The 26,668-nt window shown below is 39.1% G+C and overlaps 5 protein-coding genes across 6 annotated transcripts; 4 read left to right on the top strand and 1 right to left on the bottom strand.

Moving 5' to 3' along the window:
* The first annotated feature begins 49 nt into the window (after positions 1-49).
* LOC105382385 (cyclin-dependent kinase 7) lies at positions 50-3,428 on the top strand. Its single transcript, XM_038107610.2, has 7 exons — positions 50-295; positions 430-598; positions 722-856; positions 1,162-1,327; positions 1,660-1,837; positions 2,236-2,408; positions 2,873-3,428. Exons 1-7 carry the CDS (start codon positions 242-244, stop codon positions 3,012-3,014), a joined length of 1,017 nt encoding a protein of 338 aa, XP_037963538.2. The 5' UTR covers positions 50-241; the 3' UTR covers positions 3,015-3,428.
* A 1,299-nt stretch (positions 3,429-4,727) lies between these two features.
* On the top strand, positions 4,728-6,430 carry LOC125490603 (cyclin-dependent kinase 7-like). Its single transcript, XM_048630390.1, has 3 exons — positions 4,728-4,835; positions 5,234-5,406; positions 5,871-6,430. Exons 1-3 carry the CDS (start codon positions 4,728-4,730, stop codon positions 6,010-6,012), a joined length of 423 nt encoding a protein of 140 aa, XP_048486347.1. The 3' UTR covers positions 6,013-6,430.
* Positions 6,431-8,939: 2,509 nt separating this feature from the next.
* Positions 8,940-13,294, bottom strand: LOC105382383 (TRAF3-interacting protein 1). The gene is made up of 6 exons (XM_011552259.3): positions 13,109-13,294; positions 12,805-12,922; positions 11,475-12,553; positions 10,530-10,682; positions 10,030-10,241; positions 8,940-9,181 (listed from the first exon to the last, which is right to left on the bottom strand). The coding sequence occupies exons 1-6, from the start codon at positions 13,241-13,243 to the stop codon at positions 9,025-9,027; spliced, it is 1,854 nt and encodes a 617-aa protein (XP_011550561.3). The 5' UTR covers positions 13,244-13,294; the 3' UTR covers positions 8,940-9,024.
* A 643-nt stretch (positions 13,295-13,937) lies between these two features.
* Positions 13,938-22,152, top strand: LOC105382382 (zinc finger protein 3 homolog). Its single transcript, XM_048630391.1, has 11 exons — positions 13,938-14,308; positions 14,628-14,915; positions 15,377-15,527; positions 16,093-16,196; positions 17,544-17,731; positions 18,420-18,553; positions 18,796-19,004; positions 19,698-19,835; positions 20,812-20,943; positions 21,339-21,476; positions 21,907-22,152. Exons 1-11 carry the CDS (start codon positions 14,183-14,185, stop codon positions 22,135-22,137), a joined length of 1,839 nt encoding a protein of 612 aa, XP_048486348.1. The 5' UTR covers positions 13,938-14,182; the 3' UTR covers positions 22,138-22,152.
* Positions 22,153-24,269: 2,117 nt separating this feature from the next.
* On the top strand, positions 24,270-26,621 carry LOC105382380 (3'(2'),5'-bisphosphate nucleotidase 1). Of its 2 annotated transcripts, XM_011552253.3 has the most exons (6): positions 24,270-24,491; positions 24,627-24,746; positions 24,858-25,002; positions 25,109-25,213; positions 25,676-25,962; positions 26,288-26,621. In XM_011552253.3, exons 1-6 carry the CDS (start codon positions 24,372-24,374, stop codon positions 26,549-26,551), a joined length of 1,041 nt encoding a protein of 346 aa, XP_011550555.3. In that variant the 5' UTR covers positions 24,270-24,371; the 3' UTR covers positions 26,552-26,621. The 2 variants fall into 2 exon arrangements, with proteins under 2 accessions (XP_011550555.3, XP_011550556.3); XM_011552254.3 differs by lacking the exon at positions 25,109-25,213 and having other exon boundaries at positions 24,272-24,491.
* Positions 26,622-26,668: the final 47 nt, after the last annotated feature.

Genomic DNA, 26,668 nt, shown 5'->3' on the forward strand with positions numbered 1-26,668 from the left:
TGTGTGTGGTTCACAGACAAAAGCAAAACTTTTTAAATTTTGTAAACAAAACTTTACGTCAAATTTGAAATTTGTCGTCGTTTAGCGTGTTGGTTTTTCATAATTTTGTATGATTTTATACTTTATTATCCGTATAAACGCAGTTATAATAAGCCAGGGGAATCAATAAAATTGTGATATGATCTATGTCAAAGCTATGTTATTGTAACTGTGTTGTGTTATTGAAGAAAACTACTTTAAAATGGATGAGCCAACTACACGCTATGAAAAAATAGATTTCCTAGGAGAAGGGCAGGTAATTAATTTAGTTTTAACCCGTAGAAACATCTGTGTCTAATTTTATAACATTATGGCCAATACTTAACACCTACAATATCATCCTAACCTTAAACCAAAGTTCATACATTCTTCACCTTTTTTGTTTTACAGTTTGCTACGGTATACAAAGCTAGAGATGTAAAGACAGAACAGATAGTGGCTGTCAAGAAGATTAAAATAGGCTCCCGACTGGAGGCCCAGGATGGAATCAACCGGACGGCTTTGAGAGAGATCAAGTTACTGCAAGAGCTGCAACATATCAACCTTATTGGACTATTAGGTCTGCCACTCAATGTATAATAACAATTTACCCTCATTAGCTATTGAAAAATTAACACAATTTCTCATTGATAGGTATTTGCAGACCTATCTCATTCTAACAATGCTCTGCCTTCTGTTTCAGATGTATTTGGACAGAAATCTAATGTATCTTTAGTGTTTGACTTCATGGATACGGACTTGGAAATAATTATAAAGGATATTAATATTGTACTTACCCCAGCAAATGTTAAGGCTTACATGATCATGACTTTAAAAGGTAATTATATAACAAATATTTAAAAAAAATTATTTAGAATCAATCCTAGTCCCTTACCACAACTTTTCAATTGCCACCATCCCTCTAATAATAATATTTTTTCCCTAGTAGCCATCTAGTGCTTCAACTACCAATCTTATAATCAGCCTATCAAGGTCATCTTAGCCTTACCTAACCCTTTAAATGTTGATGTTATGTTTAGTAGTACATGTTATTTATTTATTTAATAGTTTATTGCACAAATATGACATAATTATAAGTGTACAAAAGGTGGACTTAATGCCCAAAGCATGTTATCTGTGCAGGTTTAGAATATTTACACCAGAACTGGATATTGCACAGAGATCTGAAGCCAAACAACTTGCTCATAAACAGAGAAGGCATCCTCAAAATTGGTGACTTTGGTCTTGCCAAGGCTTTTGGGTCACCCTCCAGAATAAACACACATCAAGTTGTGACCAGATGGTACAGGTAAGATATGTATAAATTAATATATATTGCAATAAACATGCAAACAACCCTTATTAAATAAGTTTCTCTAATTATTGAATGAATGATGTCTTTTTCAGTAATTTTGTTGTTGTTAAACAATGACCTATGTTTGCTATAATGGCAGCCATCTTGCAAAAAAGGATTAGTATAAGGGTATTTGGAGTGCATCCTATCGCAATGCCCCTCACCATGCACCTTTAAAATACGTTAATAGTGTCAAAGCCTGATCAATATGCATGGCATAGTTATAGTAATTCAAATTTGTAGCAACATTCATGATACTTATTCATACTTTACTCTCATTTCCATAGATCACCAGAGCTGTTATTCGGCGCGCGTCAGTATGGCACTGGCGTGGACATGTGGGCGGTGGGCTGCATCCTAGCCGAGCTGCTGCTGCGAGTGCCCTTCCTGCCCGGGGAGTCTGATCTGGACCAGCTCACCAAGATCTTCCATGTGTTTGGAACACCCAATGAGGAGAATTGGCCGGTTTGTGTTTTGTACTGTATGGGTATTTGGGAGGAAGGCTTGCTTCTAATTGGAATTTCTTGTAAGCTCACTGTAGAAAGTAGAACCTGATATTTAAGCATGTGAAGTTTGTAATGCTAGAATTAGTTTTTCGGTTTTTCGGAACAAAAAAGACAGAAAATATTACTTGACTGAAACAGCAGTGTGACGTCTTCCATTGTGCCGATGGCCGCTCCAGCACAAGCATACCTACGCCATTTTTAAAACTCGAGAACTAATATGCATAATTTGAAAGTTCCCTATGACTGCGCTCTTTTCATACTGGAATACCCACACGCAAACTTTTTAAGCCAAATATCTCGTCTCAAAACAATTATCTACCAAGGAATGGGGTAACTAAGCCCACAACCACCTTGCAGGGCCTCAAAGGGCTGCCGGACTACGTGCAGTTCAAGCAGTTCCCGGCGCAGCAGCTGCGGCACATCTTCTCAGCCGCCCCCGACGACCTCATCCTGCTGCTCGAGCGGCTGCTCGCGCTGTTCCCGCCGCGCCGCGCCGACTGCACCGCAGCGCTGCAGATGAACTACTTCAGGTGCGTGTATTGTACGGTTTGTCACGTACAGTCGTACACATTAGATTATACATCCGTATTAGTCAGTAATAATAATGCTGACCAATACGGAAATACCTTTTACATGCACGTAATGCACATATTTAAATACCCATTAATTATAGAAATAAATTAGTGATTGAACATACGTATAACATGCGTCTTTCACTCAACATCCATCAAGACCCGACCTAAGTACTGTAGGGGAAATTCTTTCTGCCCTAGATTTATTACTGTTGTGATGCTAGCTGCCAAACAAGAGTACCCGAGTAGATAAGAGAAACTCACAAACTGCCTATTCATTATAATTCAAACGGGCAACATTGACAGTTTGTTCTGCAGGAAGTTTCGGAAGTTACAAAAGTTTATAGCTACTTATGAAGCTGACCGTGCATTTTTTCATACAATCATATGGAAAGTAGTTTGATAATAGAATGTTGTTTCAGCAATAAGCCCGCGCCGTCGGTCGGCAACAAGCTGCCGATGCCCTCCAACCTGTCCAAGGTGGAGACGGAGAAACCCTCGCTCAAGAGGAAGCTTCTAGAGAACATCGACGGAGGCTCGCTGGCGAAAAGACTGCAGTTCTAATACTTCTAATGCTATCATTTTTAATAGACCGAAGTCTAAGTAATTAGGCGGCTATGGCCGGACTTTTATGTACAAAATAATGAAGTGCAATTCGGACTACAAAGAGATAATCTTTAATTTATCTTTTTATTCATAGGTTGTCTCTTCAACTTGCTAGTTTGTTGTCCTGAGTAATTAACGCTAGGACTATTTAATTTAAGACAGAAGACAGTATAATAAACATAAGTGAAATTATTAAAGGGGTGGATTTTTTAAATAAGCTGGTCTTTTTAGCAACGAAACAGTACAGATGAGATGCCTAAACGTTGGGGCAGGGATACCTACTAATAAACTAAAGGTTCCGAGTCGATCGATCGAGTTATGATAAGATCAAATATATTTTTGCAAATAAAATGCCCTTTTAAAAAATATCATTGTCTTTGTCTTGTATTTTCAAATCCTATCATAACATTCATCGAAGTAGAAAAAAAGGCGGAAGGAATCTCCTATATTTGGTAAGGTTGGTATATAGGTATCTACAAATAAATCCCTCACCTTTATCTTGGAGATACAGGTGTAATGCATTTGAGAGAAGTGGATCCAGCCCAAAGAGAAGCTCCTGCTACCCTGGTAGTCATCCAGGCCAGTACATCTAGATATGAAGTGAACATGCAGTGCAGCATCTATAAAGCTGCGTACAGACCGGGCCAACGAACGCCAACGGTTATCCCAACGATGGATATTTATCATACATTATACAGCGCAGATTGCAGCAACGAAGGTCAACGAAAACCGTTCGTTGGCGTTCGTTGGGCCGGTCTGTACGCGGCTTAAAACAACCAAGACAACATGAATTTGAGTATAGTGAGCATAGACTAAGGGTCAATTTATACTGGTACAGAGTCGAAGCGCATCGAAGCGTCTATTCAATACTGAACATTACAAATACAACATTAATTCCACAGCATAACGCACACATTACTACTGAGATTTTAAAAAGTCGCGCGCATTCTTCGCGATTCGCGCGTCTACGCGTGACCAACGCAACCAACCATTCGTGCGGCTTTGCTTTACTTGTGAAGAATTTGACGCTTCGCTGCGCTCCGACTCTGCCCCAGTATAAATTGACCCTTATCTTTGATTATATGAAGCTGCGTACAGACCGGGCCAATGAACGCCTAACGAACGCCAACGGTTATCCCAACGAAGGATATTTATCATACATAATACATGGCAGATTGCTGCAACAAGGCCAACGAAACCCGTTCGTTGGGCCGGTCTGTACGCAGCTTGAGACTAATATTGTGTGTGTAGTGATAATGAGCACACCCAATTATTCACTGATTGTCTTCCATCATTTGCCAACAAAACATTAAAGTCGTGTACAGACCGGCCCAACGAACGGGTTCCGTTGACCTTCGTTGCTACAATCTGCCCTGTATTGTGTATGATAAATATCCATCGTTGGATATTCGTTGGGCCGGTGTGTACGCGGCTTAACAGGCTTTTAGCATTATTCTGAGATCTGTAGTTATAATCTGACTTTATCTGTACAGCAAAGAAAAAGAAGCTGTCAAATATTGTTATGTATTCTGTTCTGTGTACATCATCGATTTTCCAAGGTCTTTGATCTTTTGGTTGAAAAATAAATAAATAAACACAAAAATATAGTTTATTGGGGTTCAGAAGAGAAATTTTCGTGTTTAGATATAAATTAAAGAACTTCAAGTAAATATGAAAGAGCTGCTGCTGCGAGTGCCCTTCCTGCCCGGGGAGTCTGATCTGGACCAGCTCACCAAGATCTTCCATGTGTTTGGAACACCCAATGAGGAGAATTGGCCGGTTTGTGTTTTGTACTGTATGGGTATTTGGGAGGAAGGCTTGCTTCTAATTGGAATTTCTTGTAAGCTCACTGTAGAAAGTAGAACCTGATATTTAAGCATGTGAAGTTTGTAATGCTAGAATTAGTTTTTCGGTTTTTCGGAACAAAAAAGACAGAAAATATTACTTGACTGAAACAGCAGTGTGACGTCTTCCATTGTGCCGATGGCCGCTCCAGCACAAGCATACCTACGCCATTTTTAAAACTCGAGAACTAATATGCATAATTTGAAAGTTCCCTATGACTGCGCTCTTTTCATACTGGAATACCCACACGCAAACTTTTTAAGCCAAATATCTCGTCTCAAAACAATTATCTACCAAGGAATGGGGTAACTAAGCCCACAACCACCTTGCAGGGCCTCAAAGGGCTGCCGGACTACGTGCAGTTCAAGCAGTTCCCGGCGCAGCAGCTGCGGCACATCTTCTCAGCCGCCCCCGACGACCTCATCCTGCTGCTCGAGCGGCTGCTCGCGCTGTTCCCGCCGCGCCGCGCCGACTGCACCGCAGCGCTGCAGATGAACTACTTCAGGTGCGTGTATTGTACGGTTTGTCACGTACAGTCGTACACATTAGATTATACATCCGTATTAGTCAGTAATAATAATGCTGACCAATACGGAAATACCTTTTACATGCACGTAATGCACATATTTAAATACCCATTAATTATAGAAATAAATTAGTGATTGAACATACGTATAACATGCGTCTTTCACTCAACATCCATCAAGACCCGACCTAAGTACTGTAGGGGAAATTCTTTCTGCCCTAGATTTATTACTGTTGTGATGCTAGCTGCCAAACAAGAGTACCCGAGTAGATAAGAGAAACTCACAAACTGCCTATTCATTATAATTCAAACGGGCAACATTGACAGTTTGTTCTGCAGGAAGTTTCGGAAGTTACAAAAGTTTATAGCTACTTATGAAGCTGACCGTGCATTTTTTCATACAATCATATGGAAAGTAGTTTGATAATAGAATGTTGTTTCAGCAATAAGCCCGCGCCGTCGGTCGGCAACAAGCTGCCGATGCCCTCCAACCTGTCCAAGGTGGAGACGGAGAAACCCTCGCTCAAGAGGAAGCTTCTAGAGAACATCGACGGAGGCTCGCTGGCGAAAAGACTGCAGTTCTAATACTTCTAATGCTATCATTTTTAATAGACCGAAGTCTAAGTAATTAGGCGGCTATGGCCGGACTTTTATGTACAAAATAATGAAGTGCAATTCGGACTACAAAGAGATAATCTTTAATTTATCTTTTTATTCATAGGTTGTCTCTTCAACTTGCTAGTTTGTTGTCCTGAGTAATTAACGCTAGGACTATTTAATTTAAGACAGAAGACAGTATAATAAACATAAGTGAAATTATTAAAGGGGTGGATTTTTTAAATAAGCTGGTCTTTTTAGCAACGAAACAGTACAGATGAGATGCCTAAACGTTGGGGCAGGGATACCTACTAATAAACTAAAGGTTCCGAGTCGATCGATCGAGTTATGATAAGATCAAATATATTTTTGCAAATAAAATGCCCTTTTAAAAAATATCATTGTCTTTGTCTTGTATTTTCAAATCCTATCATAACATTCATCGAAGTAGAAAAAAAGGCGGAAGGAATCTCCTATATTTGGTAAGGTTGGTATATAGGTATCTACAAATAAATCCCTCACCTTTATCTTGGAGATACAGGTGTAATGCATTTGAGAGAAGTGGATCCAGCCCAAAGAGAAGCTCCTGCTACCCTGGTAGTCATCCAGGCCAGTACATCTAGATATGAAGTGAACATGCAGTGCAGCATCTATAAAGCTGCGTACAGACCGGGCCAACGAACGCCAACGGTTATCCCAACGATGGATATTTATCATACATTATACAGCGCAGATTGCAGCAACGAAGGTCAACGAAAACCGTTCGTTGGCGTTCGTTGGGCCGGTCTGTACGCGGCTTAAAACAACCAAGACAACATGAATTTGAGTATAGTGAGCATAGACTAAGGGTCAATTTATACTGGTACAGAGTCGAAGCGCATCGAAGCGTCTATTCAATACTGAACATTACAAATACAACATTAATTCCACAGCATAACGCACACATTACTACTGAGATTTTAAAAAGTCGCGCGCATTCTTCGCGATTCGCGCGTCTACGCGTGACCAACGCAACCAACCATTCGTGCGGCTTTGCTTTACTTGTGAAGAATTTGACGCTTCGCTGCGCTCCGACTCTGCCCCAGTATAAATTGACCCTTATCTTTGATTATATGAAGCTGCGTACAGACCGGGCCAATGAACGCCTAACGAACGCCAACGGTTATCCCAACGAAGGATATTTATCATACATAATACATGGCAGATTGCTGCAACAAGGCCAACGAAACCCGTTCGTTGGGCCGGTCTGTACGCAGCTTGAGACTAATATTGTGTGTGTAGTGATAATGAGCACACCCAATTATTCACTGATTGTCTTCCATCATTTGCCAACAAAACATTAAAGTCGTGTACAGACCGGCCCAACGAACGGGTTCCGTTGACCTTCGTTGCTACAATCTGCCCTGTATTGTGTATGATAAATATCCATCGTTGGATATTCGTTGGGCCGGTGTGTACGCGGCTTAACAGGCTTTTAGCATTATTCTGAGATCTGTAGTTATAATCTGACTTTATCTGTACAGCAAAGAAAAAGAAGCTGTCAAATATTGTTATGTATTCTGTTCTGTGTACATCATCGATTTTCCAAGGTCTTTGATCTTTTGGTTGAAAAATAAATAAATAAACACAAAAATATAGTTTATTGGGGTTCAGAAGAGAAATTTTCGTGTTTAGATATAAATTAAAGAACTTCAAGTAAATATCATCAATTCAAATAATTTTATGGAAAGTTTACCGTGGAAGATACTCTGAACCTGCTGCGGATCAACTTTACTTTGTGTGGATTGTTATTCGTAATCATCACAAGATGGGTAGCCTAGACAGAGGAATACTCACAGGCTTCATCTGTCGATTGTGTTCGGAGATGCATCGGGTTGTGCTTCATATTTATGGCGAAGAAGGAATTCGCCTGAGCATATCTGATAAAATCAACAGATACCTTTCAATTAATGTAAGTAAATTTTGCCTAATTATGCTCCTGTTATGGTCAGTCCGACCTATATCTGTCCTTTTCATAATGTAATTATTTATTACATTTTATTTTAGGTATCTAGATCAGATCCTCTCCCCAAAACTATCTGCAAAAACTGCCTAGAGAGACTAGAGAACCAACACAGGCTGGTGATGCGCATAGAGCAAGCTGCGTTAATGCTGAAAGGGCAGAGACGGGCTCGAGTTGGGGGCAACTGCTATGTCAGCCTCTGTGATGTGGCTGGTACATCCTCAAATAATCCACCTATACCTAAGTAGGAGAAATATTGTGTTATTTTCAATTATATTCATGATTTTTGTTATTTGTAGCCATCTTGTATTTTTATGAATTTGATTTCAGATTGTGTTTTTATCTGTAATGGATATTTAATGCATTTGAATAAAGGTATATGAGTTGAGTGTAAATATAAATTTACTTAAGTTTGCATTATTTAATAATATTACCATTGTATTGTTTATGTTTCCCAATCTCAACAAACCTACAGTAATTTGAAAAGATGAAAAAAACATAGAATCTATATATTAAAATAAATGTAATTTGTTAATCTCTTATCAATAGCAATACAAGAAATGAATCCTAGAACAGATATATTAGTCTCCAGCAGTTCAGTACCATATGGTTTGTTTTCCTGTCCATTGAAAGATTAACAATAGGCTAAGTTAATAATATGTTATTGTATGAGTGCATTACATGCAAATCTACTCAATCAATATTTTTGCATGTATTCACTCAATTTATTAGGCTAGTTTTCATATATTATCTATATAAATAGTGATAGTTTAGATGGTTTAGTTTGAAATTAAAAATACCTATTGCGCTAAAAGTGTTTCTGTTTGGTGAATTTGGGAATACCTTACCTTACCTTAGTTAGGGACTAGTAGTTAGGACATGGTAGGACTTAATTAAAACAAAACAATCAATCTAAATTCTTAGGATAAAAATATATTGCAAGATTTTTGTAAAATGAAATTAATAGTGATTACCTAGTTTACATTATAGTATAATAATTATTGCACATTGCCATTAGCTATCAACTTGTTAATCCTTGTTGTGTTCTTGTGTATAATGACCCTCAGATCATTGATTTTCTCATGTTTCTCTTTAATGTCCATGTCCAACTGTTTTACTCTTGTATGTAGTGGATGAAGTGACTCTTCATTGGCCCTGTGAACATTAATTCCGGTTATAGTACTTAGTTACTCAAGTTGTTACAGAAATTTGCACTGTTTATTCATGGTTCATGGTCATCACTTTACTAGAGCAATCCTTATTTTCCACCTATATTTAATAGGTTGTGTATTCCTACCTATACAAATGTACAGTACAATACAATACAATAAACTTTATTTGCACACCATAAAAAACTTGATCTAACTTAAATAACAGAACAATAATGTAGAATGTTAAATTTTGGTAAAATTTTGTATTGTACTATTGAATGCTTGTAATTACATAAGTATTTATCTATTTTATCCAATTCAGAGTATTAAGAATTTGTATATTTCGTTAGGATCACGTTTTCAAGCTTTGATAATGAAAATAATATGTTCATCTGTGTGCATAAGAGAAGTTTTTCTGGCAGAAGAAGATCCTTCAGTATTGAATCAGATGAATCTCAACCCTTGAGGTAAGTAGAACATCCTTATTTCTCATTATATCAAGATACATAATGTTATAAGAACCAGACGTAACTTTCCTACCTATTATTTAATATAATACCTACCTATCTAATGCCTACCATTTATCATTATCAAATACAGCAATCGCAGGTAATAGTGAATACCTACGCACTCCTCCGCCTGTTCGTACCTACTCACCTACATACCTATATGTAGAATGTCTTTCAGTCATATTCTATGAATGTAGATGTAACCTACCAACCATTAGGCAATATCGGCCATACCTTGTATATATTCTATATTAACCTACAAGCCCTCAAAGACAAAAAATCTCTGGTACAAAATTCGTCGCCTGATGTCCAACGGAAAATTGTTGCTCAGAAAATTACTTACATTTTCTGTTTGGATAATTCCTTAGCGGCATCCTCGTAAGTCTTGGTCCACTGCTGCAGCTCCTGCCTCATCACCTCTACGTCCTCTTGTATGTGGTCCAGCAACTTGCCCAGCGGGTTCGCGATCCTCGACAGCGCTTGTATGTTGAACCTCAGCTGTTCAATCTCTTGACTAGACGCCTCCTTCGCTTTCAGTGCATCAAATTGCCATTCCTGTGATTTGGAACACATGTTATAGATGGGTAGGTAGGGACGTGTATTCATAGTCGCCTAGGTACCCACCAGTCTCACCTCAGCGAGGCTTGCCTCACGGTTCTTAACTCGATCCTATGCTCGGTCTATGGCCCGTGGGCTGAGGAACGCAGCTAATGATGAAAGGTGTATGGGACTTGAAAAGATAGGATTTTCTGGCCCAGCTGGATTAACAATCAGGGCCTGAAGGATTTTTAGGTTGACCTTTTAGGCACTTGTAGTGTATGTTCATTATACTTTCTTACTTACTATTTCAGTCTTCCCTGTACTCTGTGAAAATTCCTTGGTAGAATCCAAAATCTGCTGCACCAAATGTCCATGTTGGTTTGATGACATTTGCAATGATTCCTCCGGAGCTGCATCTGCCTTCGGGTCCACTATGATTATACTAGAATCATCTTCCTGGAATGTTTCATACATGTTACATAAAGTCACTTTGTTAGTCAGCACTTAGTGAGTTTACAGGGGGTTATTTCCATTTTCTTCGAGAGTGTGGAACCTTTTTCTCTACCTTGATTGGCAAAACTAATGTTTGCTATATAATCTATCGGAGCGGTGGTAGCTCAGTCGGGTAAGCGCCCGCTTCTCACGCCAGAGATGCGGGTTCGAATCCCGGCGCTGACATGTACCAATGAGTTCTTTTCTGAATTTAAGTACAATGTATACCATCGCTCTTACGGTGAAGGAAAACATCGTGAGGAAACCTGCATATCTAGCACATCTAGCACATCTAGATATGTGAACCCACCAACCCGCAGTGGACCAGCGTGGTGGGAAATGGTCCAAGCTTAGGAAGGCAGTTTAGACCTTGGGGATATGCACAAAGGTTCCACTCGAGAGAGCCAGGTGCAGGTACTGACACCCCCACAGAGAATAGAATAGAATAGAATATATAATCTATCTATATAATAAAAATTAATTGCTGTTCGTGTGTTCGTTAGTCTCGCTAAAACTCGAGAACGGCTGAACCGATTTGGCTAATTTTGGTCTTGAAATATTCGTGGAAGTCCAGGGAAGGTTTAAAAGGTAAGAAAGGTAGGGTAGGGTAGGTAGGGTAGTTTAGTGTAGTGTAGGGTAGGGTAGTGTAGAGTAGTGTAGGGTAGTATAGGGTAGTGTAGTGTAGGGTAGGATAGTGTAAGAGGCGGTATGAAGTTCGCCGGGTCAGCTAGTTTTAAATAAATTATACTTACTCACCTCATCTATAGACATATTTTCTTGTATGATGTTGACTTTACCCACGATAAGGTTTTCGTTTCCATTTAACACATAGTCATGTTTTTCCCTGAGTCTGGGCGCGCCCGGTCGCGACGACGACGGCCGCACTGACTGCGGTCGACTGACGACACCAGATTTCTCCGAAGGTTTCACATTTGGCGCTTCATCTAAGCTTGAGCTTTTAACATCTTTTATTAGCTTAATAGGTTGAGGCTTTACTTTTAGATCTTGAACCAATTCATCATTTAAATTCTTACTTGTCGCTTCATAGCTATTAGCGTCGACTGCTTCTTTCGGTTCTTGTGAGTCATTATAGTCAGTTTGTTTTTTACTATCATTGGCAATGTCTTTGCTTTCAACGGCTTTCAAGTCAGGTTCCATCAAATCTTGAGAAGATAATGAGGAGTTGATGTCATTCTCAGCTATAACATAGGAAGAATTAAGAGGGGCATCTACACCTTCTCTTTCTTTATTGAGATCTTCTTCCATTACCCCATTTTTTTCACTAATTTCTAGTTCAATCTTATTTGTTATTGTTTCAGACTCTTCATGATCAACTTTATTTTTACTATTTTCATTACTATTTTGTTTGTCAATGCCATCCACTCCATCTTTGTTAGATTTTCCTAGTTTATTTACCTTTACTTGTTTACTAGATGGTTTTGGGAGACTTTCCTTTTTAACTGTTAATTTATCATTGGCCTTTTCAACTTTAGTTGTTTTACTTTTGGTAGAATTGGTAACAGATTTTTCATTTTTTGCTTTTGTAGATTTTTCATTATTTACATCTTTTTGTATTGATTTTGAATTATCTGTTTTCTTCAAAGTAAGCTTGGATTCTTCATTTTTCTTTACTGTTTTTGTAGTATCTTTACCTTTCTTCTCTGATTTTTCCGTCTTGGTCGTTCCATCTTTAAACTTTTTAACTGCATCATGAGACGTTAGCTTATTATCTAGAGCATACGCTATACTTTGTAACAGTTCATTTGTCTTATCAGCTTCTTGACCAGCAACAATTTTTGACGGTTTTACTGATAGAGGTTGACCTGTTGTTAGACCTGAAACATAAAAAAACAATAGGTACCTGTAAGTTAATGTAGGGTAGGAAGGTATAATGTACCTGCCATTGACTTATTTGGTACATGCCTACTTAATTAAAATTACTTATGTAAGAAATCATAAATATTTGACTGGGCATACTATATGTAGGTAACAATGAATATGATTTTGTAGCACTTTTTGCACCACAATATTATCTACATCAAATACTTATCTAACAAGTAAGGTATAGTTATAGGTGTGTACTTACCCACAACTGTAATAACTTTATTTAAGAATAATATCTTGGTTTCACGATCTTTTACATTATCAGACACTAGTTCAGATTCATCGAATAACCCCTCGAAGAAACCAGTACTTTTTAGTACCTGAAAAATAAATTGTATAAAATTAAAACTAAAAAGCATTTTAAGTATTATTTACTGCAAGTGTTACGTAATAAGTATTGACTATTGCAGCTAGCATACTGTTTTTATTATTGGTAAGGTAAGAACCATAAGAACACACTATAATTTCTTACTTTTTAATTAGCATAAAATCAATATTTGACTAACCGAGGTAACAATGTCATGAAGAAATCTAAAAGGGGGTTTCTTAAGTAACTTTTCACTTAATGGTGGGCGTTTTACATATTTCCCAAGAGCGTTCTGCGTCGCTTTTATTATTTCTTGGTCCAGTTCCTTTTCCATTGCACATACCGACAATCCAAAGTTGATAATTAAATGACACTATGCAAGTGACATTGTTTTGGTGTGGTTACCACAGCAACCGTCCCTTCCGTTCCGTTACCAAACATTTACCAAACTTGTGAACGGAGGAGGATAGAATTTTATTTACAATCCACCATACACGCGAGACTGCGTTGTACTATGATAGGTACCCATACCCACGTACCCATTATCTTAAAAATTGTGAAGGAACAACTATTATAACGAAGTATTATTTTTAAAGGTTGTCTTTTAGTTTAGGTTGTTAATTAGTTTTAGAGTTTAGAATTTTAGATTATTTATTGTTGGTTTAAATAAAAAAAATCTGGAACAACTTTTATTCTACTAAAAGTATGCCATAAAATATAAATATCATTTGAAATTTTCCGCCGTGGAGGCAAATCGGAAACGGAAATGTTTCACACTGAATCAGTGTTGCGATAGTTAAATATTAAACTGCCGTATCTGTATTTTGCGCGGCGAAATATTCGCTGTGCGGACAAGGCCTTATGATCGCTGCACTGTCCATGCGCTGTCCCAAAAATTCCGTGCACACTTATCAATCGCGGCTGACAGCCATTCACATTGAGCGCAGAATAAATGCGCCGACACACTAGCGGACGCGGCTTACGGAGAAAGTAACCACTACGTTGATGACGTTTAATAAAATTACTCTGTGGTTTTAATATATATCAAAATGGCGCCTGCGCCTGCTATGAAGAAATAGTGAAATCGTCGACAAAATATACTCGACGCCTGAACAAAAAGTTATATCAAACTTGAAAACTTGTTCTTCCAAGTGTGTTTATAAAAGGGGCAGGCAGGATACAACTGGAAGTAAACAGTTTTCAGGGAAGAAATCTAACAGGAAACTTTTGATAATAGTTATAAGTGGTAACTTGGTGGTGGTGGTGCTTCGAAATGCCACCTAAAAAATCTAGAAAAGTTTCCAAAGCTAAATCGCGCAAGAGAACGAAGGTCAAGATGATGAAAACTAAGTCTGAATCCAACAAACTTACTTTAGAGGGTCTTGTCTCCAGTGTTCATGTAAGTGTGATTTGTCAAGACGTAAGAACTGAATTAAATACTAGTGTTGGTCTTGATGTTATTTAAACTAGTACCCGAGTTTAAGTGTGAATGGGATATCTCGCCAGGGTTGTTAGCTATTGAATGCTAATCTCTAGCAAGAAATGATGGCTTTGATGACAACAATTTATGTTTTCAATTTAAAATAAAATATGTAACAGTCTCAATGAAGGATTAAATCCACCAAAATATAGGCTTAATAAGCTTTTATTTGGGCTGAGGTTTTTATTTTGCCCATGTTGTTATATTTATTAAATAATAAGTATTGTAATTATTTCAGGAAAAAAAAATCACATGCAAAGAATGCTCCAAAAAGTTTAAATTTAAAAGTAATTATGAAAAACATGTCCGTACTGAACATTGTAATTTACCGGACTGTGTAAAATGTGACTTATGCCCAGCGCGATGTCCTAACGACAACATTCTTGCCGAACACAAGGCAAATGCTCACGAGAGACCTATGTATGAATGTTCCACATGTTCTAAGATATTCTCGCGGCCGTCCCACGTGTTCAGGCACAGCCGCCTGGGCTGCGGCACCGGCGTGCCCGAACAGTACCCATGTGAAGTAAGTACCTACTATAAACAAGGTTGATATCAACATTAAATACATTGGAATATTGTTGATAAATTTATTTAAGTATTTCCTTTGGAAAAGGCTCACCAACCTCCTGCCTTTGCTATGTATTAATATTGCAAGTTGTTTTAATTCATAGTTTATAAATGTATGGTTACAAGCATGACAGATAGTGTTATTACAATTTTGGGATGTTTGATGTTCCAGTACCTGTACTCAATACCTAATAAAGTAAATATGTCTATGTACTACTTGTTCACCTGGCCAACAAGAACCAGGGGTCACACCCTAGTTAAAATGACCTCTGGTTTTTGTCAGTCAAGTGCACAGTTAATTAGCATGAATAGTAATGGAATAGAACTAAAATGGTTTTGAAGAAAGGATGTGCTTATCATCATCATCATCATTAATAATGTCATAAACTTTATGTATAAGCAAACCTTATTTTTCAGATTTGCAACAAATCATTTAGTAGAAAGGATAATTTACTGGTGCACCTCAGGTCACACATCAAAGTGAACAAGCCGTTTCAATGCAAGCACTGCCAGTTTGCCGCTCACACATTCAGACGTTATGTGAATCATGTACAGAAAGTACATTGGCGTAAGTATTACAATAACTAATAATGTAGTTAATTTAATTAGAAATTAATCAGATCACAAAGTTAATTCATAATTAATTCAATGTCACATTTAAATTAAAAAAACAATGTAACTTAAAAAACTATAAATAAAATATATTAATTAACAAAAAAACATGCAATTTACAAACTACTTAACCTACTTAAATTATGTCAAAAACACCTCTTCTTATCGTACCTGGCTCAAAGACTCATCCATGATGCAGACTCCCATAATGCTGGCTGCATTACCTCACTGTATAGCCAGAGAGGACGCGAGAGACCGCAAGATGGATGGACGATATAGTCAAGTTCGCGGGGAAACACTGGACTAACTAATATTATAAATGCGAAAGTAACTGTGTCTGTCTGTCTGTTACTCTTTCACGCCAAAACGACTGAATGGATTTGTATGAAATTTGGTATACAGATGGTCTAGACCCTGAGAAAGAACATAGGCTACAATCATCCCGGAATTCCCGCGGGAAAACTTTTTAAGGCGAAGCGAAGCTCCCGGATCAGCTAGTATAATATAAGTTCTTGTTACAGCCAAATATTTCGAGTGTGACCACTGTGGTAAGTCAACCACATCTCGTCCAGCGCTGATGAAGCATTTAGAAATACATGGAGACAAGAAGTTTGCATGCGAAGTGGTAAGCTTATTACCTTTTTATAACCATCCTACAATTACCGCACATTTGTTACAATAAAAGCAGCATGACGTCATACATCGCCTAAAAGAACTGACAACAAAAAAGTACATCATGTTTGATTTAAGTATTTTAATATACTATTTATTAAAATAGTGTACTACGTCACTAAGATGGCCGCCAGTCTCAATTTGAATCCAGCCAGCATCATACATCATCATCATAACGTAACATAAATCGTAACCTTATTTTCAGTCTTTACTTTTATTAACCTGCTATTAATTTTCTCTTTTGCAATACTAACGTGGACTCAAATAGAAGGGTGAGTAATCACAAATCAGTACATATTACCAATTAATGCTAGTCATAAAATCCAATTTGGTAGCTATTTAATAAATCAAATCTTTGAATCAAAACAGGTATGTAGGCAGAAATAAAATGTATAGGTACTTAAGGCGTGCAGTTGCAGTGTGACCTCTCCCTAAAAATATCGACTCATTGCTCATTTCGAAACAAACCACATACCTAGCACAGAGCCTCCTCGAGTGCTTCCTTCTATCTATCTAACACACCCTGGTCAGTCGGATACGCTAACTGGCCAATCCTTTCCTCATGGCCATAAACCCTAGTAGTCTATAGTATTTTGCACATCATACGCCGAGTTTCAAATAACATTAATAAGCTAATCATGTGCAACTCACAAATACCATGTGTGCGCTGTTCGTCAAACTAAGTTCTCACCAGAAGGGGGCGTTAAACGCGGAAGTCAAGACATGATAAAAGTTTTCAAGATTGAGCGCGAGCGCGACGCAAAACTTTTGTCGCGTCTTGACGTGCGCGTTTTGCGGCCCATCTTTTTCTTTGTTGTTCTTTACAGGTCTCACAAGATTAGTAGTCTAGTATTATGCACATCATACTGAAATACCACGCGTGCGCTGTTCGTCAAGCTAAAGGGTTTGTCAAAAAGAGCGCGTTACCGAGCGCTAACTTGACGCCGCGCTATGACGCTAAGATGTGTTGTATTAAAAAACACACACACGCACTCACGCCTTGTACTAATGTACTCCCTTGCGGGGTAGGCAGAGGTGCATTGCTGCACCCACTTTTCGCCAGAGTGTTATGTTAGTCCCAATGTAATAGGGGGCGGGCCTATTGCCATTTTACGGGCACATCCAAGACCTGAGAACAAATATCTGTGTTTAAACAAATATCTGCCCCAGCCGGGAATCGAACCCGGGACCATCGGTTCAGTAGTCAGGGTCACTGTGTTGTATTACTGTAGTACTATAATACCGTCAAACAGGGCGCCAGCGCTAGCGTTGTGTACTAATCCTAACTTGTCTCCCGCAGTGCGGCTACACGTCGCACACGATCGAGGTGATGCGGCGCCACGTGCTGCGCCACACGGACGAGAAGCCGTTCAAGTGCTCGCAGTGCCCGCGCTCCTTCATCCAGTCCGCGCAGCTGCGGAGGCACATGGAGAGCCACCTCAACTTCCTGTGTAAAGAGTGCGATAAGACGTTTAGGTCTCACGCCAGGTATGCTTATTTTTTAATAGGTTTATTCTTTATCAACTAACGCTATTTATTAAACGTCAACCAAGCATAGCAAGCCAGGTATGTTAAGGTTAAGGCATGTAGCTAAAATCAGAGAAAATATAGCAGGAGTCCTATGGCAGCTGTCAAATCCATAAATTTATATATTTTCAAGGAAAACCACCTTTATTTCCCAGGCACCTGTCAAACGTCATAGGACTCGTGTTATATTTTACAAAGTGAATGAGTGAGTGTAGTTCAAGTGCGCGCAGTGCCCGCGGTCCTTCATCCAGTCGGCGCAGCTGCGGAGGCACATGGAGAGCCACCTCAACTTCCTGTGTAAAGAGTATGATAAGACGTTCAGGTCTCACGCCAGGTATTTAAAGGCTAGCAGATAGTTATTGTGACGTATGAATTATTTTTGAAACGATGTATGAAAATACTTCGATATTTCAGGTAGCCAGTTGCGTGCGTGCTGATGTGATTTGCTCTGTGAATGTGTTTGCGAAGAATTGCAGGATGAATATAATAAAATACGCCTACACGTGTTTATGTGCTTCTGAAACAGCAAAATCCTGTCAGCCAGCCTAAGTTAGTATGTACTTGGAGTGGCGCGAAATCGAACTTGAGCCTTTCCTCCCACGAATCGTTGTTCACCTACTATTATTATACTTAACATTGTATATTGCAGGCTCCAGATCCACATGCGCGAGCACAATGGGCTGGCGCCGCTGCTCTGCTCGTTCGAGGACTGCCCCTACTCCAAGCGGCAGTTCTCCAGCGAGCAGATCTTCATCGACCACATGAAGGCTCATGAGGACAGAAGTTAGTTATAGTCTTTGTAGTAATTCGTATATGCGTGTGTGTTTATATTTTGAATTTCAAAGACCGTATATAATGTCGATTAACAACCGTTCTAGCTCGTAGAAATTATTTCCTTTTTATTATCTTATTCAGCAGTACTAAATAATAAAACAGTGCCGCACGGTTGGCAATTTTATAGTAGATAGGAGTCCCAATAAATTTTCCACCCCTTTTATTAATCTCCTCCCACCACCCTTCCCCAGAATACCAGTGCACTGTCTGCCATAAGAAATACGCCACCGAGATCAACCTCAAGCGCCACACATCGACCCACGAGTTGGAGCGCCCGCGCCGCTGCATGTACTGTGTGACGGCGCGCGCCTACATCCGCGGAGACATGCTGGTGCGGCACGTGCGCAGCAAACACCCCGCCATCTTCAATGAGTACCTGCTGCATGTGCGACAAGTGCTGGTATGCATTTACGGTTAAGAGAATTGAGAGCAAAGCGGCTCCAGTAACGAAGACGCCGCGACAGTAACTTTTGTTCGGTAGAAGTGTCACAGTTACAATTTACTGTCGCTGCGTCAGTTTCGCCGAAGCTTTGAAGTGTACTTAAAGTGTAATATGTGTTGTTGTCGAATTTGGGTGCGAGTCTTGTTAATGCCGCAAGGTTGTAGTCGTATTACAAGGGGTTTAGAATCATGTCGAGAGTGTATAATATGTATAGCCAAAGTCTACATCCGCGGCCACATGCTGGTGCGGCACGTGCGCAGCAAACACCCCGCCATCTTCAACGAGTACCTGCTGCATGTGCGACAAGTGCTGGTATGGATTTGCTGATGAGTGTGATATGTGTAGTTGTGGAATTAGGGTGCGGCCCTGTTGACGCTGAAAGTCGTTGTACCTAGTAGTACACGCGGTTAGAATAAAATCTCGTGTATGTATAGGTATGTATTGCTATTATACATAGTCCGCTGTGTCAAAGTAATAATGTTTTTTTTATCAATCCGTGACAATAGAGATTCAAATGAATTTTTTGTATCTGTAGTATTGAGCGTACCAATTTCGATGCACCTGAAAATTAAATAGAATATTACTTAATTATTCAAATTTAATTTCACTTCCTTCCCACAATGAAACTAAAGCCACTCCCAACCTCCGCAGGGCACAAACGACAACATCGGGCAAGTGCGCCGCTCGGAGCTCGACTCGATCCTCAACTTACTGGACGCGGTCTCGGACCGGATCCTGGACGAGCACGACGGCTCCAAGGTAGAGATGAGAATAAGAGTTAAAACTGAATAATGGTTAATTGATAATATAAAATATCATAATTGAATGCGTTTTCAAGTTTGTAGTGGTTCCTTTATAAGAAAGAGTCTTTTTACAGAAATTACTCGTAGCAAATTTAACACCACTGGCACTTTTCTCGAAATGGGTTTATTTACAGTTTACTGCAATCACTTATCACTAATCCAAGTTTATTTGTACAGTTTATTACTCTAATTTAACTAACTTAATCATTACACTAACCCTACTTTATACCTATAGTGCCACAAACTTATCTGTTCCGGTGACAGCTCACGTAAATGTGTAATATTTCTTAATTCTATAAGATTTTAACTTTGCCAGTAGTGGTAATTCGCTCTTGTGGTTTCAATAAAGCCATCTAATCTATATCAATATATAATTCATTAATAAATAATGAGATATGGATCAATTTAGTTCGCTCTCACCGGAACAGATAAGTTTGTCACACTGTACCTACAACTTCCGAAACCGAACTTAAGAAATACTTTACTCGACGTCAATAACAATAATACTTACGCGACGTGAAAATTATTTTACTTTCGACTTCCGAGTTTAAATTATCATTCAGTGAATTAGTGAAAATAAAGTTATGGTTGATGGTATATCCAGCATTCAATAATAATTCGCATCTATTACTATACTCATAAATACCATAACCCTGTGCATTACATCGCTTAAACGTTAATGGAGCATTCAACGATAATTCGCATCTATTACTATACACATAAATACCATAACCCTGTGCATTACATTGCAATACGATAATGAATAACCGTGACCTTGAATTTGGCCGCCTCGCGCCTTGGCGATCAATTTGTTCTGATCGAAAATCATAGAGGGCGTTGCAAGTCAAATACGGACGGTCGGTAAATTGACGAACTTTTTAAATTATCAATATCAATTTAATGAAATTATGTCAATGTAGTTAATTAATAAATATAATTAATGTGATAAATTAATGAATTAAACCATTAACGATCACCCCTACTCCAAGGTGCTGTTCGCTGGCATGGAGACCGCCGCCGCGCGCCCCGAGGTGCAGGTGCTGGACATAGAGACCGGCGGGTCGGATGATGCCGCCTCCTCGCCTGAGAAGAAGGTACTGTGATGTTTGAAATTCAGCCCTAATGGCTGTCGAATGTCGTTTTAATACTAAGAGGTGGTAAATAGCGCTAAAAAATCATTTTCTCGCTAATTAGCGGTCCTACACACGATACCGCTGCCGCATAACTTTGACATTACCTTGCTTGTGATCTTCATAACAAGCCACACCAGTATAGTAAATATTTCAAATTATGGCAAATGGAATCTACATTGTGACGGTGCGGCGCGACGGCGGCACCCTGTGTAGGAGCGCTTATCATAATCTACAGGGTGTTGCAAAAAGGATATACGAAGCCTTTTTGCAACACCCTGTATTAATATAACAAAGTCGCTGCTTCTAATAAACCACCACTGCTGTACAAGTACTCACGACAACTGTTTCTCCCGCAGCCGGAGACGACGCCGGGCGGGCACAGCGCGCTGATGTCGGAGGCGCAGCTGTCGGAGAGCGTGCGGCGGCTGCTGGCCGCGCTCATCGACATGCACACGCTCGAGGAGCTGGGCTGGCCCGGCGAGTCCGTCGACGTGGTGAGTACATTTACATTTATGGACAACCTGCATTATGGCGAGTTAAGTACAGTCAGTGAGGCCAGGGGGTCACTCAATAATTGGACGAGTGTGACCCCCCATGGAGTAGGACGGCGAATCGTAAGGAAAAATTATATGATGTTAATCATAAACTGTTTATTATGGGGGGTGCTGGTATTTACTACATAAGCTAGAACTAGTAAAGACTCTGCAGTAGGCCCCTGCAAACTGCCCTCAATACGCTCAAATCTTTCCAACAATCTTTCAACAGTATATTTTATGTGTGATACTCGTAGAACATAGAAAGAGTTTGCTACCGCCGCTACCCATCTTTGAATGTAAACTCTTTTTGCAACAGTTCCCCTTTCACGATTACATGGTTTCTTTCACACGTCCATAATTTAACAATCCAACGTTATACCCTCCACAGCTACTAGAAAAAGTGATCACCCAATGCGACGGCACGCCAGCCGACCGCGGGCGCTGGTCCCGAGTGCAGCGACTCCGAGAGAACTGCAAGCAGCTGTTCCTGCGCGTGGTGGAGGACGCCAGCGTGCGCCGCATGCTCGAGACGCACACCATCGACCAGGTGGTGGCGCACATACTGGACGTCAGCGAGGAGGACCACGACACCGGCATGCTCGTGGACAGCTTGAGCTAGAACTGTGATCGATATGATCACTTGGCGATTCGTATTTGTTATTGGATGTTTGCTTTATTTGCCTGATTCCAAAAGTGTAGTAATTTTGGCGAATATACCTACTGATCACACATGGCAGCTTAGCAAATACATAAATACGAATAACCATGTGGGGTGGTAGCATGACACGCGAAGAAGTTGCTCCCGACTGACTGGCCGAGGCTATTGTACGCTGTCTCTGCGTTTATCGATGATAGTGGTCGCGCGAACCAATTTTAAATGTATTGCTAAATATCTTAAAAATACCTTGTATATTTTATTTTTGGTTGAAGAAATGCTACTTTTTACGTTTATTATAAATCTTTCGTGTCTGGTATTGGATGAAAACAAAGCTTTTACAGCGATTCCTCTAGACAGTCTAGACACTACAATACAGTGCTTCTGCTAGTGCTGCTACTACTAGGTACACTAGAGTCATCATCTTCGCCCGAAAAGTAATATGCAAGTGTTGAGTTGTTAATTGTTGTGAGTTGTCCCATTTATCTATTTAATAGGATATGATTATGATAAAAGACTATAAAACCTACAATATGTGAATATAGAGAAAAGACCTGCATGATCATGATCATCTGAGTTGTACAATACAATACAATACAATATAACTTTATTGAACAAAACACACAACATACATGTTAAGATTAAGAATATATTTTACTGTATATTTATAAACGTAGTTAATCTGAATATTTCTTGCACTTCCGAGTTTTATTGACCTCTTGCGTAATTTACAATGTGCAATTTAAATGTATCATAGAAGTTGTAACTGTTGTTTATGTTTAGAATTTTTATTAGTTTAAGATTTAAGCCTATTTTTAAGGACTTGTGAAAGATGCATGCATGAAAATTCCAGATCAAATTGTATTTTATTTACTTTTGTACTTTCTGTACTTAAAATGTTAACGTTGTTAAAAATCGTTATGCTTCTGTTAATTTGAGAATAACAAGGCAGAAACGAAATGTAAATAATATGTTTCACCTTTGCATTTATCAAACAGAGTGTTAGTAGGAAATACGCCATCGCGTGATCATATATTGAACAAAATATTTTATTGTTTTCTATTGTTGGATCAATTAATGTGCCTTCTTGTTTAAATTGTTAATAATTTTGTTTATCACTGTTCTACCTAAATCAGTATGTATAAGATTAAAATATTATATTGTAGGTACTTTTTAGTTTTAAGTATTTTATGGCAATGGGGATAAATCAGTATATTAAATAAATATATTTTATTAGATAACATAATTATTTTTATACCAAATACCTAATACACCCTCTGATTCTTCAATAGGATGTATACTTTATGTCGCTAGATGACCATATAAACCGGAACAGAATATTACAAATGAAATATAGCAAACAGAACAGATTTACACTTTTGAAACGGATTCATACTTTTCTTCATATGGTATAATACTAGTTATTACTATGGAGAAGTCGTCAAATAGGTTCTTCAGAATCTTAGCTTATCGACGCCAGTTGAACACTCATCATCATCAGCCAAGACTCGCAATGAATCTCTGTAGACTTTGATACAACTAGATGATGGAAGCTGTAGAAGTATGAAACTACTGTAGTTACCATAATTTATTTATAATGTTTTGTTATCGGCGTTGGCAAAAGTTGTGGGAATGAAGTGGGAGGATCTCGCAGCCGCTGCCCAAGATCGAGCCACATGGAGAAATCTACTCAAGGCCCTTTGTACCTGCTGAGGGACGTCAGGATGGATGTATGTATGAATGTTATCGGCGTACCTACCTCATCCAAAGGTCCTCAGTCCAGCGGGCTGAAGGGCGCCAAGCTTGGCGCTCATATGCACATCTGCCTATCTTTACTGCAAGTAGGTATCATAAGTTATTCTCCTTCTTCTAGTGCCCTGGAGGTCGGCGGGCAGCAGAGCTATTGGGTGGAAAATATATTTTCTCATAATATTAACAGCCTCGCGCTTCTCTCGGAATTTGGGAATATTCTGAGGTTGCTGGGTACATAAAGAGAAAGGTGTTCCACTTTCATAAAATTCTTTGATTTGAATACCCTTAGAATAATAACGCTAAATTCAAAAGCTATATTTAACGAATCTGTGTCGAAAGACGTCAAACAGAGGTCATTGACGTCACGTCTCTTCACTTTCTTATTTTGTTTGGATTTACGAGCGATAGGAAAATTATTGATAAATTCTAATTAAACTCACAAGATCATGGCTACCGCAGCTCCTCTTGTTGTCAGGTTATTAGCTTCGTCAGTTTCAGTGGCAAGCAGAGCGGGTAAAATTGTGCGCGATGTGATGAGCAAAGGGGAACTTGGTATTGTAGAAAAAGTTAGTTTCCTTTTAATTTAAGATCTTTCACTGAACAATAATACTTATGTAGTGGCTTCTAATAGCTTGCACAAATCACACCTGTACTAAAGTGACTATATCTATATATTTTACTAAAATCAGAAATGATTTCAGGGTAAAGATGACTATCAAACAGAAGCTGATAGGTCAGCACAAACATGTATAATTTCATCTTTAGCAGCGCAGTATCCTAAAATAAACATCATTGGTGAGGAAGGCTCACCTGAGCATGAGGTAAGTCATACTTTAAAACTTTATATACCTTTTTAATTTGTAGTAAGTAATTTGTGTGATTATGATAAAAAAATATTTCCAGACTCGGTAATTATTATTTATATTCCCCAGGGTGAGATCCCAAGTGACTGGCTCATAACAGAAGGGGATGAGGAAGTGCTCAAGCTGGTGTGTCCCGGGAACCTGCAGGGGGTGAAGGAAGAGGAAGTGGTGGTGTGGGTGGACCCACTCGACGGCACCTCTGAGTACACTCAAGGTACATCTATTTTTGTTGCTACCCAAAGTATTCGCTTAAATTTTATATTAATTAGTAAATTTAATATGGTATCAGTAAGGACATTTTAAGACATTCCTAATTCTAGGTGCCCTAATGTTGAAGAGAGATCCATGGGAAAGATGGAAAACATACATGACCCACCCTTTTATTAGTATGAAGTGGTATCTAAGCTTACAACAATCAAACTATGGTAAATGGATTTACATTGAAGAATACAAATGGGCTTTATGTAACTTGTAGGTGTTTAGTTTTTTAGATTATTAGTTTACTAACTTCATTTTTATTTTTATTAACCATGCATTATAACATGTTTCCATGGCAACAATGATTAAATAGGAGCACATAACTTTGACCTTGGTTTCTTGCACAGTTTGTAATCATAAAATAATATCCTGATGATTATACCTACCTTGTTTCACGGGGAAAGACATCTGATACAAACATAAACCACCCTTATTCGAATGTAATAAGGGTCCTGTCATATGTCTTTCCTCATGAAAAAAGGTATATCATGTAACCTATAACATTGTAGTTGAGTTTTAACACTGTACATACATTCCTGATTAAATATATTTTGTACAATGCATGTCTGCTTATCATCTAGCAGTTTCTATATTTACGAAAAATTTATCAAAACCATTTTTTGTTTCAGGTTTCCTTGAGCATGTGACAGTTTTGATAGGCATATCAGTGAACGAGACACCAGTAGCCGGGGTGATCCACCAGCCCTACTACAAGGAGGGCTTGGGGGTGGGCAAGAAGCTGGGGCGCAACATATGGGGGCTGCAGGGCGCGGGCGTGGGCGGGTTCTCGCTGGCGCCGCCGCCCTCCTCGCTCATCATCACCACCACCCGCAGCCACTCCAACCCCGTGGTCGAGCAAGCGCTGCAAGTCATGAATGCTTCACAAGTGTTGAGAGTGGGAGGCGCTGGTTACAAGGTTTGATACCATTTTGTAGTATTTGGATGCTCTGATTACACTTGACAAAGATATTTTGTTACATTGTTTGTAATTGAAGTGCACTGATAATGTTTGTCCAATACACATGAGTAGTTAAGAATTACATTTATTGCACTCAAGTGTTGTCTATATGTGGCTCACACTTGAATCTGATTCTTTTCAACTGTTTTCTACTGATAAACTGATGCATATACCCTAAGTACATAATAATATTATCATCAATTTCACATTCCTCTTTATCATACTTAACAAAAAGCTTCTCCTTTTGTGTAATTAATAGTACAAATCTTCATTAACCCTCCAGGTGCTACAACTTTTAGAAGGCAAAGCCTCCGTATACGTGTTCGCGAGCCCCGGCTGCAAGAAGTGGGACACGTGCGCCCCGGAGGCGGTGCTGGCGGCGGCGGGCGGCGCGCTGACCGACGTCCTCGGCCGGCGCTACAAGTACGGGCCTGCCGAGCCACACCCCAACAAGACCGGAGTCCTCGCCGCCGTCAACCCAGAGCTACATAAATACGCGCTAGAGAGAATACCGCAAGAACTCAAAGATGCATTAGCGAAGAAGTGATGAGTTTAGGTGTAGGTGTAATGTATGTAAGTGTAAATGTTGGAAATAAAAGGTTTATATTTAACAAGTTCATATGTTTTTATTTGTTATTGCTTGTTCATTGGAAATCGTCTTGGA

Source organism: Plutella xylostella, chromosome 25, assembly GCF_932276165.1.
Source record: "Plutella xylostella chromosome 25, ilPluXylo3.1, whole genome shotgun sequence".
NCBI lineage: Eukaryota > Metazoa > Arthropoda > Insecta > Lepidoptera > Plutellidae > Plutella > Plutella xylostella.